Source organism: Cyphellophora attinorum, assembly GCF_001299255.1.
Source record: "Cyphellophora attinorum strain CBS 131958 chromosome Unknown Contig33, whole genome shotgun sequence".
In the NCBI taxonomy this organism is placed as follows: Eukaryota; Fungi; Ascomycota; class Eurotiomycetes; order Chaetothyriales; family Cyphellophoraceae; genus Cyphellophora; species Cyphellophora attinorum.
The window spans coordinates 151675-169063 of NW_017253261.1; the positions used below are offsets into that span (position 1 = coordinate 151675).

Here is a 17389-nt window from a genome sequence, read left to right on the forward strand (position 1 = left end):
GCCGTAAGCACTGTCCTGCATCAGTCAATTCGCGTCGGAACAGCTGCAGTCTGGGTGTCGCAGAAATGCATGATAAAGAGACGAAAAGCGCGAGAAACCTGAACGGAGCAGTAGCAGCTTTTCGTGTTCTTGGGGGCGGAACAGCATAGCGGGCTGAAGTGCCGCCCCTGAGGCTCTGACAAGCCACTGCCGCAGCTTGGTGACTGGTGTCGCTAAACGGTACTCTTTTCCGCTTTGGATCTATCTGTAATATTGGCGGATTTCCCTTTTCGAACAATGCAGTCCTGTGTTCTTATTTGATGTAATCAGTCGACACAGCTCCAGTCTTTGGTTCTGTCCAGTTGTCAGCCTTCAATGTCGGGTCGTTCGGTCTTCTAGACAGCCGCGCCTGCTTGCGTTAAGCATGTCCACGGGATCGGCACGGAGCGAACTTACCAGAGATGAAGAACCACTTGTCTACGCTGGGGTCGATGGGAGCAGGACTCTCGTTAGTGCCCTTAGGAATCTTGCTGAGCTCAGAAGGATCGACACGGTCCGGGGAACTGTTGTTGGTGACGTTGGCCAGGCTGATGCCACCAGGTTGGGTCTTGCCGGTAATGAGTCGCTCCCATGCATCTGAGCATTCGTGGATGATCTCCTCGGCGTACCTGCAGCCGTCAGTCCCGCATCAAGCCACCCAGATTCCGTCTAGATCTCAAATCTGACATGTCCGACGATGCGTGCCATGATCAAGGTACTTACTTCTTGTTCTTGCATTCACCGCTGAAGGCGAACTGGTTCTCGGGCTTGCCATCTGGGATCTTGTAGATGCGGAACCACTCGTTGGTAGCACGGAGAAGACCGGGAAGGTGTCGCTCGACGTCTTCGATATCATTCAGCTTGGGTGCAAGAGGGTCATTGACATCGATGACAATGATCTTCCAGTCAGTCTCCTCCTCATCAAGGAGAGCCATGACACCGAGGACCTTGACCTGCTTGACTTGGCCCGTGTAGCCGACGATCTCACCAATCTCGCAGACATCGAGCGGGTCGTTGTCACCTTTGGCCTTGGTCTCGGGGTGGACGACGTTGGGGTCTTCCCATGTCTAGATAAATGTAAGTAGACCATTCTCACATCGTGGGATAAAGCATACTCGTGGGAAGGCGCCGTAGTTCCAGAGGTAGCCCTTGTGAGGGAAGCAGTTCCTGACAAATCGGAGCTTGCCTTTCTTGATATCTTGCTTGATGGGATTGAGGTATTCTTCCTTTGAGATCTTCATGTGCTGTCAGTCTTGAACTTGTGTGAGGGTGTACAGGCTGCGCACTTCGAGCTTGGCATTTGACCAGCGGGGAATCTCGACGATCATGTTGAGGATGGTCTGCGCATCGTTGGCGTAGAGAGGAATGTCGTGGAATGGGGAGACTGGCGTGCCATTCTGTTCGAGATAGCAGCGGTAGTCGAGAGTGTGCTTGGGCGCAATCTGACGAGCAGAGAACTCTGCTTTGCCGTACGACATGTTGGCGGAGGATGTGTCTCGACTACCAGTAGACAGGTGCCGATGAATTGCAGCAGTACGTTGGGAAGCTATGTTGACGGCGGATGCGTGGTGTAGGGGAGAATTAAGAGACTTGGGAGTGGGAGAAATATTTTTGAACCCCGCCAGACTGAGCTTTCCAATCGAGAAAAAGCGGTGGGTTGAAGATGCAGGTGAAGGCGCGATGCAGCGGAAGTGTCTGCACGATGATGGCAAGCTCGATGTCGTTGTTCTTGAGACAAGCAACGGCATGTGTTGTGAGAGGAAGAGCTTTCAGTCTATGCCTTTGCGATCCCGACTCTGACCTAATCCAGCACTGTACACTGTTTGGCTTCGTAGTGATGAGACTCTCATTGGCGAGTCATCTCATCTTTCCATCATTGCATCCGCGGCATCGGCATAGCGAGGAAACTCCAAGGGTCTCTCCCCAACCGCTTATCGATTAGGTGGGTGGCTTCGGCCAAGAAATGAGCGTCCGCTCCAGCCTTGACATGTTACACGCCATCGATTTCCTTCCGCGACCTGCTTCTCCCACAATTGCTGGCTCGATCTGCAACTCAAATCCAGCCCTTGGAGCACGCCCTGACTTGGAACTATGACACTCTACCGACAAGTGCCGAAACGTCTCGACTTATGTCCGAATAGCCTGCGTGGCTCCTGAAGCCCAGTGTGTACCTCAGCCTGAAGACGAAAGACGTCTAAAATCTACGTTGGGCTCACATGGACGTGTATAATTATTGCGACTCTGGTAACTTCACAAGGAGATCTAGTGCTATCATCATTGCCAATTCCAACTTATCTCCAGGTTCAAGTCGAGCCACGTTCTGACGAACGGGACTCTGCTGCACAACGCTCAGCACGATGTAGAACGAGATAAGCCTCGCTGCTCGCATCCGAGAGTGCTCAGTGCTATCTTTACCTCTCGCCCGTGCACATTGCACGCAATACTACTATAGTAAGATCTCTTGGGCAGGACACCACCATAGGTAGGGGCGAAGTGCTGTCAACTTGAAGGGCATTGCTGCGGATTAACCCGTCCCCACGATCCGGGGCTGGGTTGCCTTACGAGAAGACTGACTTCTGTGGTGATAGTGCCATGCAGACGCCGCCTTGCTACTCGCTGTGACACCACTCCCGCTCAAAAGTGCTCGAAAAAGGACTCACATGGCCTGACCAGCTGGCAAGCAATGTCATGGCCGCGAGGCACGACGTTGACGACGGCTCTACGGCCAAAAATGGCATGTTGCACACCTTCAGTTCTATATATGGGTGCCCGAGCATCTATATGGCCGCCGCGTTGTGCTTGTGGCTCTGTTGTTCAGAGCATATAAGATATCGACCATGGACACTCATGCCATCACATTTTCAGCAACCACACTCACTCGAAATCCCAAAGAATCATTTCTTCTTCTTCAAATCTCTTCGAGAAACAATTGACCACCAGCAACTCTCCTTCTGAACAGGCCAATATGCGCTCTTGGGCTTTTCTCTCTGTATTCTCCTCGGTCACCCTCATCTCCACTCTAGCGGCCCCCAGCCTTCAGACCGGCTCCTCAAAGCCCGTCAAGCCAACACCGTCGCTCAAGCCTCTCCCACCGCTCAGACCAATACCGTCGCTCAAGCCTCGCCCACCGCTCAAGCTTCCGCCATCGCTCAAGTCGCACTCCTCGACCATGACATCAACGATCCCAACGGTGGCCGTACTCAAATCCTCTTCTTCACCGACGGCCAACTCATGAACATCCCCGACCTCAATCGCGACTTCGGCGGCATCCGATCTGTGGAGGTCATCCCTGAGGGAGCCGAGCAGTTCAACAGGCAGAACGCCAGATGCGTCTTCGGCAGCTCCCAGTTCGGTGGCGTATCGGATGGCTTGGATCCGAACGGACCAGGACTTTGCGTGAGCTCAAATGATGCTGCGGACGAAGGCGAGTTGAGCGAGAATGGGCTCAATGGCTGATTGACGTTGTGCAGTGCTTTGTTGGGAGGTGTCCTGGTGATGCCTAGACTGGAGTCTTGAGGGCCCGATGCAGAGCTACCTACCTTGCTCAGCAGGCGGCAGAGTAGCGGTGTGCGCTCTTGCACATGACCAGCCTGAAAACCCACGACCTCAATGAAGCAGCTGCAAGATACCGATAGATATAGACGGCGCACGGGTTTGCGCTGCACCACGTTCTCTGCTATATAGCTCAAATCAGCCGCACAGCAACACGAAGCTCTTCGATGACTGACCAGTCGCCGTGCTACGGAACGTGCTGCTATCTGCCGGGAAGGCAATTTTGACTGCACGTTGCCTTCCTCCTATGAAGTTCTTATCGATTACTTGAGGTCTGGCGCCGTTCGGATTAAGGCTTGGCGCGGGCGAGACCTCAGGAACTTTTGGGAGGAGTGAGTCTTCACATGCACATACGATACATGACTTCGATTTCACTTCGATGCGCGTGAGTCATGCATTCCGACTGCAGGTTGTGATCCGACAGCACTTTCTGCCGACACTCTCCATCCGCCATAGTCACTCACTCCGCTCCGTCATGACGACCACCGCCGCAGAGAGCCCGCCTACGATGGCGGCGGAACACGTAGCGGAGACCACAACCACGACCGATGCCAGTGCACCACACGTCCCAATCCCACGGCGCGGAGTCGATTACAGAGACAAGATCGTCCTCGCACCAATGGTCCGCTCCGGAGAACTCCCCTCCCGCCTCCTCGCCCTCAAATACGGCGCAGATCTAGTCTGGGGCCCCGAAACCGTCGATAGATCAATGATCGGAACAACCAAGAAAACCAACCCCAGAACCGGCTGCATAGAGTGGTCACGGACCTCACACGACAAAGAGACCGTCCTCTACCGCATCGACCCCGCCCGCGAATCCTCCCGCCTGATCTATCAAATCGGCACCAACTCGCCCACCCGCGCCGTCGAAGCAGCCAAACTCTTCGCCGAACACGGTCAGCGGCTTCGTCGTCAACGCAGGCTGCCCCAAATCCTTCTCAACCGACGGCGGCATGGGCGCAGCCCTCCTGCGAACTCCCGACCTCCTCGCCAGCATCTTGACCGCCCTCGTCGAAGAGGTCGGCAAGCCCTACGAGATCGGCATCTCCGTCAAAATCCGCCTCCTCGAAACCCCCGAACTGACCTCCTCCCTCGTCAACAAACTCTGCAAAACCGGCATCACAGGCCTCACAATCCACTGCCGCACAACCCCCATGCGGCCCCGCGAGCGCGCAATCCGCGAGCAGCTCCGCATGATCGGCGACATCTGCCGCAGCCACGGCGTAGCCTGCCTCATGAACGGCGACGTCGCTCCTACGAACAAGGGCTCGCCCTCGCCAAAGAATACGGCGTCGACGGCGCCATGATCGCTACCGCAGCAGAAGCCAACTCCTCCGTCTTTCGGAAACAGGCCGACGGCGGCAAAGCGCCCTGGCAAGAAGTCTCTAAGGAGTACGTCAAGCTGGCGCTCAGCGTCGAGAATAAATTCGGGAATACAAAATTCCTACTGTCACAACTCATGCCCGGCAAGAACCCGGCGTACTCGAAATGTCAGTCGTCGAAGACATACTCTGAAATTCTGGAGCATCTGGTTATGACAGACGAGGAAGTCGTCCAGCAAGCCAAAGCAGTCGACGAGATCCTCGGCCTCAACGAGGTCCGAACAACAAAACACGACATCAAGAAGCAGAACAAGCAACGCAACAAGGAGCTGCAGGCGGCAGCCACGGTGCGGAAGCAGCAACAGTCGCAGCAGCAGCAGCAGCAGCATAACAAACACAAGCAAAATGGTAGGAAACGTGAACGGACGATAAGTCCGGATAGCATGAGGAAGCGGAAAGCCGAGATCGCGGCAGAAAATGCTGGGTTCGATGGGGAAGGGAGAGGTGCGATGGCCGTGGCGGCTTGAGTGGTTATATGAGGCAGATTCGCCGGAGTACCTAGATGCAACTGGACATTCGATCTGTGTACAGCAGGACAGCTGCCATGAGATACCCATGACAATTTCATTTTCCTAATCTGCGTATATCTATACTCCAGCACCATTCGGTCCGTGTGAGTGCCTGTCGTTTGTTCCCTACCAGCTGGCAGACCATGGCGGGCCGCTTTCTGCCCAAGTTTTCTGCAGTTGTTCGCCGTAGGCTCATGCTGCGACTGTGGACTGATTCGACGCTGCGTTATGCTACACCCGAAGGGCGGACGCCGTATTTCGACACGTTCCTTTTCATAACCTCCTTGAATGGTGCCCCAAATTTGGAAACGTCATCACCCTGATACCAATTCCAAGTCAGTGCTGAGAGGTCGAGATGGATGATGTGAGTCGGACTGATGCAAGAGGAGAATAGCTGCCTAGAATCGAACGCCGCCTGACCCCATTTTGCATCAGCGTTTGCCATGAAGATGATGGTCGGACAATCAGACGCCTCGAGCGCAGCTAGGGTCTGGAAAGCTGGCAAGTGGCCGAAGTCGGCAAGCTGTTGGGTATGAGCGACTTGTGCACCTTCGCGACGTGTTTTGAACGTTTCGACTGTCTGAATGCAGTCAATAAGATCGATAAGGGCGTCAACGCGGTGAATAGTCTGAAATTCTGCCCGTCCGTTATTCGGACAGAATATTACGATTGAGTCTCTGTCTGGAGGTGCGAGTGGGTAGCCGAGTTTGCGTATCATTCTTTCGAATTGTGCTTCTTGGTGTGCTTGTGATGTCTTTTGGAAGTCTTGTACGAACGTGGTTCCCAGCTTATACGTATCTGCTTTCGGCCGAATGGTTGATAAAGTGTAGTCAAGCCGGCTGCTTTGATATGCGACAGGCGTCGTGGCAGCGAAGAGATCCTCAATCCGAACATCAAATGTGCAGCTGGTGGCAAGCCTGAGATCCTCCAACTTCGGAAATGCAGCAAGGCACCAGCTCAGGGTTACTGCTGCGCGCCTGTATCGTGGTATCGTGCCTCGTCTTAGTGTATTTGGGACCTGGAGATCGATGTGAATGTTTCGAATGAGGCACGATTGAGGAATCCTCCTGTACCGTAGAGACCCAGTATCGTAGAAGCGCCCACCCTGAATTGGACCGTTTTGTGAAGTGTAGGTGAGATCTCGGTCAGGGCTATGCGACAGGTGGACATCAAAGATCCTAGAGCGTTCGGACACCACTCAAATTCGTTCAGGCCAGCGCCCGGACGATACTCGATCGACAACGCCTTCTCCTCGCCATGAGCAAGTTCTTCGTAGATCATGGAGCGAACGTCAGAGTTCAATTTGCTGAAGAAGGAAGAGCAGGGCTGTGCGCCTGCCTCCTCGCGATTTGCTTGCTCTTTCAACAGATATGGCGGGATTGTGCACCACGCCACATTCTTGCAGGCCTTCTCAGCGGCACGGTGAGGTTCGGGGCCGGATATCGTGGCCATACTGGTTCGGTTGTCGACTATCGTGGAGGGGAAGGATGATAAGCAAAAAGAAAAGTGAGAAGGATGTTGAGTGATGGAGGTGAATTTGTTCGAGGAGAAAGGTTGAGGTTATAGGCGGCGAACGTTAGCGCGGGTGCGTGAGTACCTTCTGACTTCACTATCAAAGAGTCGCAGTGACTGCAGATTGGCAAGTTTTGTATGTCCTCGTGCGTTGAGGTAGTGTGGCAATCCTCATGAGGGTGTGAGTGTAGTGTAACATAGCCATCATCTCAGTCTGAGTTTAAGATGAGGTTGCTGCCAGCAACAACTGGGTCGTTCGATTTCCGTCGACCCGCATACATATACTGGCGTATCTCGTGTGAGCAGCACCCTTTGACGCAGAGTTGTCGTCCTCATCGCCGGCACATTTGAACAGGAACTTCCGGGGACTGCACACGACCGAATTCCAGGCATAGGCGGTCGTCAACCCTGTCCAGTGCCCCAAGCTCCCACGTCAACTCTCAACTCTGTCAAGATCTCAACCTGAATGGCTTCGACTGCTTCTTCTGGCCGACTCGCGGCCACTGTTTGGTCTTCAAGGACCTCGCCATGTGCCAGACGCTCCAGTACCAGCCATAGACCGCCTTGTTCAGCGCTCTGCATATCGCGATGCAGTCGGAGATTGTCAATACGCAGCCCGGCACTAATGGCATGATACTCTTCATCGTGATGAGAACTGTCTGCGATCGTTTGCTTGTAGGGGCCTTGACCTTGCTCTAAACTCAGCTTGAAAAGCGAAGAGCTGGCGGAACTACTGGCCCCGGACGCCATTCGATGTGCCTTGCCAAGACCGGCAACAAAGATTGCTTGAGTCGTTCGCTGGAAAGTCAGAGGCAGTAACATGCGATCGGTGCCGGTCGCAGTGAAGACCGCTGGTGGAACCTGTATGCGATGACGGCCAGCATCTTCGGCGGGGAGCTGCCGGAATGTAGGTGCAGAAGACGTGCCGCTCACGCCGGAATAGCAGAAATCAAGGGTAAATGGAGACAGCTGTTGCTTATCGAAGGTAGACACAATGATAGTGTAGCTGCCGCTTTGTAGTATTTTCTCAACAACTGTGCTGCCTCGACGATAGTCACCAGAGTGTGCCACAACGTCACGGGACCGAATGCGAGTGACTCTTTGACCATCCGAACCCAGGACAGCCACTTTCACATGTATCTGTGTGTTGTCGCAATTGCTCAACGTTGAGTCTGCGACGCGGAGAACGAGAGCGACTTGCTGGGTATCTGGTACTGACAGGCCAAATTGTGGGTTCGTCAAATAGTGTGGACTATCCGAAGATCCGCCTGCATTGAACCATGTCCACTGAGAGCTCAGAGACACTTTGTGAGGATATAGCGGCGGCGCTTGCTCAAGCGTTGCTTTGCAATGACTGAACAGAGATAGCGTAAAATTGTGCTTGCCTTGAGGCAGCTCAGCTTGTAGCACAACGACCGTGTATGGCTTGTTTGCAGCAGCTTCGAATCGGACGAGAGTGTTTGGCGAATCAACGAATGGACCTTTGTTAACCGCACCTTCTCGAGACAACACTCGACGGCGGTCTTTATCGAAGACGAAGATGCTGATGTAGCCATTTCGCCCGCTGTTAGCGTGCGTATAGTCACCCGTGCGGAAGTGTCTGTTGAGAAGCAGCCAGACTTCGGAGGATTTGGACGAGACTACAACGAATTGATGGTGATCATCAAGAATTGTTGCTGCAGGCCGCTGTCGGTCAAGCATCCAAGTAAAGTGCATATCACTTCGGTGATCAAACAAACCAGGATTCCAGTTCACGTATAGGTTCTCGAAGTACTGGAAGACACTGTTGAAAGGCATCCAGAAAGTGCCGGGTATCATGTCGCTGGACTCTTCGATTGGCGGGTCGCTTCGGGGTTCATCGTGAGATGGATTGGGTCTTCGCCGTGCAGCTCCTTTCCACACATCTCCATCAGCCAGGGGTTCTTGATGAGCATTTCTTTGATGGCACCACGCTCTTTGAGCTCCAATACTGCGTAGTCATGCTCGGCAGCCAGGCCTAGATGCTTCTGCTCACGCTTTGAGAGCTTGCCTGTACCCAGCGTGATCATGGCGTGGCCATCTCTTGTTGCCATAAAGAGCTCTTTCCACAGACCTTCTGGATCCACATCGTCATCATGGAGAAAGATCTGTTCGGGTATCCAGCCTGTGATGACAGCCAGATCAGTTCCACTATTACTGCCTGGAAAGTCATAACCTCCGCGGACTTTCAAGTATGCCTTCTCGACTAGCGCTGGCCACAGTAAGCCTGGTCTTCTTCGATCGATGACGTGGAGCACTCGTTCCGTCTTTGAGGTTGGCAGAAGGTCATCGATCTCAACTCGGCGCCAGCATCCGTTGAAGTAGAATCTGAGGATGTATCTACCGTTGGCAGATAATGCGAAGGTCTGATTATCGTGGTCCCAAGGATACATGAAAGTGCTGGAGATCTAGACCGTTAGACAATGCAGTGTACTGGCCGATGACTTACCTTCTTGTGACCTCGACCGGCTCTAGAGCTTCCGGCGCAGAGACTGGCTACAACGGAGCAATCTGATGTCAGGTCCTGCACAAGGTCGATCTTGTCAAGGCCTTTTGTGGACATAGTGACCTCGTGGTCGTCGCCGGTGCACGGAAAGCGGACGGCTGAGAGTGCTTCCGAGGGACGTTTCCAGCCATCGAAGCACTCCAGCTGGGCGACAGACAGCGGTAAAGTTGGCGCGTCTGTGAAGGGCTCCTGACCAGGCCCAAGCTCGAAGTCCTTGTTGGTAGGGTCCTGGTCCCATGGCTTGAAGACGAAGTTATTCAGCTTGGACCCTTCCAGCAGAATGATTTTCTCACGTGTGGTCGGCGCTCGCTTCGAGATCGGAGGTCCAAGAAGTGGTTCTTCCACAGCGGTATTAGATTCTCCGTTGGTACTGGATTTCAGCGTCTCGGCTTTACTGATCATCTCCCTACATTTCGCATCTAGACGTTTGCGATCTGAGGGAGAGTCAGTCAGGCTCAACGCTTGCATGTATAACTCGGCCGCGCCGATAGTCGAGTTTAAGTCAGATCCATTCTCGAGGGCCCTGGCTCTAGATTCCAAATCGCCAGATGTGTATTTGTTGTCGGCCATGGTGGTATAGCTCACGGCGCAGTGTCCAAAACCTCAAAAGTCAAGAATCATCAACGACTCCATGTATTTGACATTGCATGGGCAGGCCGACAACCATTGTTCGACCAAGAAGAACGTTCGAAGGTATGTCCAAGCAACCAACGGCCAAATAATATCTCATAGCCAATATCGAGATGACACCTGCAACTGTAATGACAATCTCAACTGCCCGGGAGGCTGTCAAGTGGCAATGTGTATACTCGCGTCCATCATTTCATAGGGTTGGATTGTTCGAACTGATCAAACATCTCGAGCCCGACTCAACAGCGGCAGGAGCATCATCGCACTTGGCGTCGGTGCTCCAAACTTCGTCAATAGCAGTAGTAGCAGTCGCGATACTCGTCACGGACCTTGCAAAGTCCACGTTTCATTTCATCGCGAACTTGCTTCTGCAGGATCATCAGTCATCCCTGCGGGCCATCAACGGTGAGTCTGAAGTCTGAAGTCGTCAGACTCATCAATGTCGACTGTGAATTAACAGCCCCCAGCCCATTGGCGGGATGCGTGCCGTGGGATGGCGTGGGTGTGCCTCGGCTCAAAGAGCATCGGAAGAAACTGGAGCCAAAACCCCAGCATCACCACCCGCAGATGACGACCAGCGCAGCGGTAAACCGGGGACCTAGAGAAACGCTTGACCAAGTCTGCTTGCTCCTCATTTCACGTCCATGATGTTTGTGACTTGCTAGCAGTACTTCAACAACATTTAGCTTCGGAAGCACAAATCGTAGCAGCCAGCAGAAGCTGCGTGCAACACCTGACGTGTCGTCTCGAAGCAGTCTCCGACCGTCCTCAGCTACGGGAGAAAGAATTACCACATTCACATGTCTGAAGGAGCAAAGCCTCTCCCGCCATGGGGGAGTGCCATCGCAGGTGCCTCTGGTGCTGTGCTAGCTAACGCACTGGTATATCCGCTGGACATGTAAGCCGAGCTGATCATTCAATCAGCGGAAGCTAATCTAGATTACAGCGTCAAGACCCGACTACAGGTTCAAGTCAAGCGCAAGGGAACAGAAGTGAGGGTGATCGACCAACCAGCAGATGGCGATCATCACTATGAAGGCACACTGCACGCTATCCAAACAATCATAGAACACGAGGGCGTTGCCGGTCTCTACTCCGGTCTCGCAGGCTCGCTTGCTGGTGTCGCCAGTACCAACTTCGCATACTTCTACTGGTACTCGATCGTACGGACACTATACCTGAGGTCGGGCGCAAAGCACTCTACAGCTTCAGAGCTCTCACTAGGCGCCGTTGCCGGTGCGCTAGCTCAGCTGTTTACGATTCCCATCGCTGTTGTCACAGCCCGACAACAGACGCAAAGAAAACATGAGAGAAAGGGCATCATCGAGACCGGCAGGGAGGTCGTCAACAGCGAGGATGGCTGGACCGGTCTGTGGAGAGGCCTCAAGGCCAGCTTGATCTTGGTCGTCAATCCCTCCATCACGTATGGCGCTTATCAGCGTTTGCGGGAAAGATTCTACCCAGGCCGAACAACTCTCCGGCCCCACGAGGCATTCTGTGAGTGGTCTTACACACTTTGAACCATCCTTGGCTAACGCTCTCGCAGTACTCGGTGCCCTCTCCAAAATGCTCGCCACCATCGTCACTCAACCCCTCATAGTAGCCAAAGTCGGCCTCCAGTCCCGCCCACCACCCGAGCGCCAAGGCAAGCCCTTCAAGAGCTTTGGCGAAGTCATGGCCTACATCATCGAACACGAAGGGCCACTGGCTCTTTTCAAGGGCATCGGTCCACAGATCACCAAGGGCTTCTTGGTACAAGGCATCCTCATGATGACGAAAGAGAAGATGGAGATGGTTTTCATCATGCTCTTTGCCTATGTCCGCATCGTGCGGGAGAAGAAATTGCGACAGCTGGCAGAGAAGGTCAAGGAAAAGGCAAGGGAAACAAATGTAGACAAGGTTGTGCCACAGGTGGTAGAGAAGGTTAAAGAGAAGGCCAAGGACGTGACGAACATCGTGTAAGTCAGGGAGGACTTCAGAGACAAGAGACGGGTGATGTGTATTGCGTTTTGGAAACCAGGATTGGACGAACGATTTCGTTCTGCACAAATGGCGCAGAATCTGGCAGGATCTTGTTTTTGAAGTTCACGAAAAAGATCAGAACTTTTGTGATTTCTGGTTCGTGAAGCACTTCTTGGCTTAGAGTGTATGGTGTACAGTCTATATGTCTTATGCTACACATGGTCGATTTCAACAATTCTTTTCGCGACTTTCTTTTCGTCAGGGCGTTTCAGTCCTCCTTCCGCAGGAACCTTGAGTCTTTCTCAATCGACCGGCGACGTGACGGGACACGGCGGTTGCCGTACGTCGTTCGTCCCTTCCGCCTCGAAAGCCTCCTTGGAGAAGGTACTCTTCCTCCAAAGTCCAACAAATCCTCCGCCGCGTGTCACCTCAAAGACTTTGGGCCTGCATACGAATTTCACGTCCTTCGCAGCCGCCTCGACCTCAGCTAAGGCCTCATCGCCGGGAATTGTCTCCACGTCGCTCTGACCGTCGCTTTCTGAGCTCGACTCGCTTGAGGCCCGCTTTGCCGCCGCTCTCTTCAGTGCCTCGAGCTCAGCTAACCTCTTGCGAGGTACCACAACTCGCACATCCCATACCCTGCCGGTACTTATGCCCTCGCCCAACTCTACGACCTGCTCGTGCGCCAGAGGCACACTTTGCTCTTTGATCAACTTCTGACATTCCGCGATCTGAGTAATTGAAGGACAGAAGACTGCCAGAAGAGCATCCTCCTTCATTGCTTGTGCTGCTACAGGCAGCATCTCTTCGACTTCCGGCATATCGAGGAGGACATATGAGAGGAACTCGGTGCCTCGTTCTTGCAGCTTCGTACGAAGCCACTGACCCACGCTGCCGACATGGAAATCGATGTGCGGCCAGTAGAGGCCCCGACGAAAGCCGCGAATAAGCTTCTCGGCGTCTCTTGAGTTCTTGGGCACGGTTTCGACGGTGTGTACTATGGCCTGGCGGTCGCTCAGCCAGGAGGACCATTCCTGGTCATTGACTGGCTCAGCTAGGGCGCCATCCGGATCCGCGTCTGCGCTTTTGCCGCGCATCGCAGGGAGCGCAGACAGCGGTGGAGGATGATTAGCCGCTGCGATTGCACGAGCGAGGTGGAGGGTCAGGCTCCCATGACCTGTGCCGGCTTCTAGTATCTCCAAACGCTCGTTCTCATGCTTGTGACCGGGCGTGGGTGGGTGAATGTCCAACAGCGAGACAATATGCGATGCATAAGTGGCATAGACCGGCGTAACGTTTCTTCTCGTCAGACTGATGTACTCGTCCAGAGTCGGACGCTCCACCTGAACATACCTGCCACCCTTACCGTCCCTGGTGCGCAGGGTCCGGGCGCGCTGGCCGATTACATTGTCGTGCTGTAACAAGGCATTGTTCCCGTCTCCTGGGACCGGGCTTGTCCGGCCATTCACTAGAGGACTGCTCAGTCGTTTGCCGTTGATCAAGACCTGCTCGCCGATTGCGTACCGTGTGAGATCGCGGAGAGGTGTGCTGCCAAAGGACTTTGTCACCGTTTCTGAGCTGAGCTGATTGAGGATGGCTCGAGCGGCGGGTTTGACAAACATGGACATCAATGTGAAATGAATGGACGCTCAGTGCGAGCAACTCGATATGTCGGGAGTGTTGTAGTACGCAGTCGAAGTAGAGAACGAGAACAGGAACGAGAACAGAAGAAATGTCCCAATGCGGCACCTCATTTCCCCAGATTTCACACTTTCGAGTCCTCCATCGCAAGCGCAGACAACCTTCTTATTACAATCTCTCCGTGACAGTGTTGCAGCAGAATCGACAAGACAGCACAGTCAAAGCATTTGAACAGCCAGCCCTCCTCACTGGTGATGTACACCCCGTAATCAGTATGCGCCGCCCGTAAGCGCTCGAGCCACGCTTTGACGGTCTCCACCTCGATTTCCTGAGGAACACGACCTTTGCCGGTCTCTTCCAATGCAGCATGACGAGACGTATAGTATGTCATATCGTCCTCGCCGTCGCTACCGTCGCGCGCTATGTACGCTAACACCGCATCAGGTCCGCGCTGGCCTCCAGCTAGCCATCTTCTCCGTCGTCGTCTTCATTCTCGTCGTCTTCCTCGACAACCGCTACAGAGTCCTCCCCCAAGCCATCCATAACCACCTGCCCGCCCACCACCCGGGCTTCGTGGTCACCGACGTCACAGTCATCACCTGCTCCTCGATCAATCCTTTCTCGAGCTGCACCAAGGATGGCCCCAATTGGCACCGCATCAACGAAGACCTCTACCTAGGCAGCGGCTACGTCTCCAAAGCCTACCTACACGTCCGCCGAAAAAAGGAAGACACGCTCGAATCCCACGAAGAAATAGTCCTAGACGTCAAAGTCGGCCGCACCACCCCCCAAGACACCACCGACAACCCCCTCTCCAAAGATGAGCGCTGGGAGTCCCGCCCCGCGGGCATCTGGGTCAAACTCTCCTCCAAACGGCACATGGGCGACGCCGCGAAACTAATCACCGGCGTCGACGTCCTCTTCGGCCCAGATGCGGCGACCCGCGTTCCAACTGGGACGTCTCCCCCATCGCTCTCCTCCTCGACCCCACCGATGCCCCCCAACCACACCTCACAATCCGCAAGGGCCCCGCCCTCGCGACCCTCGCCAAACCCACCCCACGCATCCGCAAAGACGGCAAGTTCAAAATCATGCAAGCCGCCGACCTGCACCTCGCGACCGGCCTCGGCAAATGCCGCGACGCCGAACCCCCGCTCAGCACCCCCTGCGAAGCCGACACCCGCACCCTCCAATTCATCGAATCGCTCCTCCTCTCCGAACAACCCGACCTGATCATCCTCTCCGGCGACCAAGTCAACGGGGACACCTCCCTCGACGCCCAAACCGCAATCTTCAAATACGCCTCCCTCTTCGCCTCCCACAAAATCCCCTACGCCGGCATCTTCGGCAACCACGACGACGAAGGCTCCCTCTCCCGCGCCGAGTCCATGGCCATAATGGACGGCCTCCCCTACTCCCTCTCCACCTCTGGCCCCTCAGACATCGACGGCGTGGGCAACTACGTCCTCGAGATCCTCGGCCGGGGCTCCACCACCCATTCCGCTTTGACCCTCTACCTCCTCGACACACATTCCTACTCGCCCGACGAGCGCCACCACAGGGGCTACGACTGGCTGAAACCCTCGCAGATCGAGTGGTTCCGCTCCACGTCCCAATCCCTGAAGCGAAAACACAAGGAATACACACACATCCACATGAACCTCGCGTTCATCCACATCCCCCTCCCGGAATACCGCAACCCACACTCCTTCAATATCGTGGGCAACTGGACGGAACCGCCCACTGCGCCGGGCGTGAACAGCGGGTTCATGGATGCGCTGATTGAGGAGAACGTCCTGTTTGTGTCTTGTGGGCATGACCATGTGAATGACTATTGCGTTCCAGGCGCGGACAAGGAAACGAAAGAGCCGAAGTTGTGGATGTGCTATGGTGGTGGGAGCGGGTTTGGGGGGTATGGAGGGTATGGAGGGTATATACGGAGGGTGAGGTTCTTTGAATTCGATATGAATGCCGCGAGGGTGACGACGTGGAAGCGGTTGGAGGCTGGGGATACGGAGAAGAGGTGGGATTTGCAGACTATTGTTGATGGGGGCAAGGGTGTTTTCTGAAAGATGGAAACTCCCAGACCTTGGACACAGGGGGATTGAAGTGAATGGATTAGCTGGAGGTTTGTGTCAAGCTCGTCCGGTTGTGGAGAAGGGCCAGCAAGTGTGTACATGTTGGAACAGGAACAGAAGGGTATGGGCGTAGTGGAGGCAGGACGAAGATCAGCATTGCGCGGCGTTTTCTTCGAGGATACACTTCGGGTTGGAGCATATGCTATATGCTGCATGGGGGTATACATACCATCTTAGCCATCATTTGTTGGTGGCAGAGGGCGGCCACTGTGGTCGCGCGCCTCGACTCATTTCTGTTCTGATGACAGTCACCACCACTTCTCAGACAACACCCTGCGCTTCTCCATTCCCTTCGCTTTGCTCAACACCTCCACGAACTCGTCCGTCATTGCCGGCAGTCCACAGACATATACTACCGTGTTTGCTCGGTCGTCCTCTGGACCCAGCGCCTCTAGGAGATCCTCATGTGAAATCCTTCGATTCCTGTACTGTACATTTTTCTCTTTTCCTTCGCCGTCCCTGCCGCCGGGGCTCGTCTCGAAGAAAGTGTAGCGGTAGTCTACCTCATCGTTGGACTTCCACTTCGATGCAAGATCAAGCAGATCGTCGTAGAAGAGCACGTCTTCCTTCTTGTCATCAGGGGACCTGTTCCTGCGGCTGCTGTACAGCACCGTAGTTCGCCTGGGCAAGCCGCCTAATCTAGCTGTTGCTGCTGGTCCGACCGAGTCCATAGCACGGAGCATGCTGATGATCGGATTGATGCCTACTCCGCCCGCCACGAAGACGGCGCGGTCGATGGATCGACATTCCTCTTGGCTGAGTGTGGAGGGTGGATAGATGAAGTTGCCGCCAACACGAAAAGACACAGGCTTGTCCAGGATGCTGGCTGTAGGTTGCCATAGATAGGCAGCGGGTGGGTTGTTGGGTGACTTTTGGATTGCGAGCTCAATGTACGGGTCTGTGGGTTGCCGTGTCGTGAAGGGTGCTGAGGTGATTGTGAAGCCGCCCACGGTGGAGATGTTTGGGATGTAGAGGTCGACGTATTGGCCTGGGAGTGGGGAGCGGGCGGGCTGGACACGAGTCAGTACCTTGCCATGTTGTATGTGCATCTGGAGCATAGCACGTGTATAGCGAAATGTCAAGTGGCTGTGTTTTGCGTGTACGTACTCGTGTACCGACCAGACCAAGACGTATCAGTCTGATGGTAGTATTCACCTGATCAACTTTGCTCACTGTAGCGTTCCATACCCCTGCAGCTCGCTGTTCATGTGCTGTCCGCAGTATATGTGGTATCGAATCTTCTCGCACGGCTGCCATGCTTCGTGAAAGTCTGCTGCGAAGCAGTGATCCTGACGAGTTGCTGATGGGTGAAGTGAGACTGCGGGGTCGAAGATGGGCCAACATGTTCAGGGCGGTACCGTTCTCATGTCGGACGTATACTAATGCTATCGATCAATCATATTTGGAAGTGTCTGATCAGAGACGAGGGAGAAGATGCGGTGGATGGAGGAAGTGAGGTGAGGTGAGATCATCATGGGCTCGATCGACGCCAAGCGCTTGTGTCGAGGGTGTATCAACATT

At 54.4% G+C, this 17389-nt stretch overlaps 9 protein-coding genes across 9 annotated transcripts; 4 read left to right on the plus strand and 5 right to left on the minus strand.

Annotated features, from left to right (window-relative positions):
- Positions 1–292: 292 nt before the first annotated feature.
- On the minus strand, positions 293–1496 carry AB675_8912 (Inorganic pyrophosphatase; the record flags this gene model as incomplete). The annotated part of the gene is made up of 5 exons (XM_018149400.1): positions 293–333; positions 436–647; positions 742–1085; positions 1134–1253; positions 1305–1496. 5 exons carry the CDS (start codon positions 1494–1496, stop codon positions 293–295), a joined length of 909 nt encoding a protein of 302 aa, XP_017996096.1.
- Positions 1497–2983: 1487 nt separating this feature from the next.
- AB675_8913 (uncharacterized protein) lies at positions 2984–3474 on the plus strand (the record flags this gene model as incomplete). The annotated part of the gene is made up of 2 exons (XM_018149401.1): positions 2984–3007; positions 3052–3474. The coding sequence occupies 2 exons, from the start codon at positions 2984–2986 to the stop codon at positions 3472–3474; spliced, it is 447 nt and encodes a 148-aa protein (XP_017996145.1).
- A 571-nt stretch (positions 3475–4045) lies between these two features.
- AB675_8914 (tRNA-dihydrouridine(20) synthase [NAD(P)+]) lies at positions 4046–4877 on the plus strand (the record flags this gene model as incomplete). Its single annotated transcript, XM_018149402.1, has 2 exons — positions 4046–4466; positions 4492–4877. 2 exons carry the CDS (start codon positions 4046–4048, stop codon positions 4875–4877), a joined length of 807 nt encoding a protein of 268 aa, XP_017996190.1.
- Positions 4878–5687: 810 nt separating this feature from the next.
- AB675_8915 (uncharacterized protein) lies at positions 5688–6913 on the minus strand (the record flags this gene model as incomplete). The annotated part of the gene is made up of 2 exons (XM_018149403.1): positions 5688–6438; positions 6480–6913. The coding sequence occupies 2 exons, from the start codon at positions 6911–6913 to the stop codon at positions 5688–5690; spliced, it is 1185 nt and encodes a 394-aa protein (XP_017996073.1).
- A 462-nt stretch (positions 6914–7375) lies between these two features.
- AB675_8916 (Calpain-like protease palB/RIM13) lies at positions 7376–10067 on the minus strand (the record flags this gene model as incomplete). The annotated part of the gene is made up of 3 exons (XM_018149404.1): positions 7376–8819; positions 8876–9399; positions 9441–10067. The coding sequence occupies 3 exons, from the start codon at positions 10065–10067 to the stop codon at positions 7376–7378; spliced, it is 2595 nt and encodes an 864-aa protein (XP_017996160.1).
- Positions 10068–10927: 860 nt separating this feature from the next.
- AB675_8917 (Peroxisomal adenine nucleotide transporter 1) lies at positions 10928–12089 on the plus strand (the record flags this gene model as incomplete). Its single annotated transcript, XM_018149405.1, has 3 exons — positions 10928–11025; positions 11074–11624; positions 11674–12089. The coding sequence occupies 3 exons, from the start codon at positions 10928–10930 to the stop codon at positions 12087–12089; spliced, it is 1065 nt and encodes a 354-aa protein (XP_017996081.1).
- Positions 12090–12391: 302 nt separating this feature from the next.
- Positions 12392–13717, minus strand: AB675_8918 (uncharacterized protein; the record flags this gene model as incomplete). Its single annotated transcript, XM_018149406.1, has 1 exon — positions 12392–13717. One exon carries the CDS (start codon positions 13715–13717, stop codon positions 12392–12394), a length of 1326 nt encoding a protein of 441 aa, XP_017996143.1.
- A 380-nt stretch (positions 13718–14097) lies between these two features.
- On the plus strand, positions 14098–15799 carry AB675_8919 (Phosphatase DCR2; the record flags this gene model as incomplete). The annotated part of the gene is made up of 3 exons (XM_018149407.1): positions 14098–14112; positions 14175–14675; positions 14756–15799. 3 exons carry the CDS (start codon positions 14098–14100, stop codon positions 15797–15799), a joined length of 1560 nt encoding a protein of 519 aa, XP_017996194.1.
- Positions 15800–16116: 317 nt separating this feature from the next.
- AB675_8920 (Oxido NAD-binding domain-containing protein 1) lies at positions 16117–17125 on the minus strand (the record flags this gene model as incomplete). Its single annotated transcript, XM_018149409.1, has 2 exons — positions 16117–16878; positions 16976–17125. 2 exons carry the CDS (start codon positions 17123–17125, stop codon positions 16117–16119), a joined length of 912 nt encoding a protein of 303 aa, XP_017996156.1.
- Positions 17126–17389: the final 264 nt, after the last annotated feature.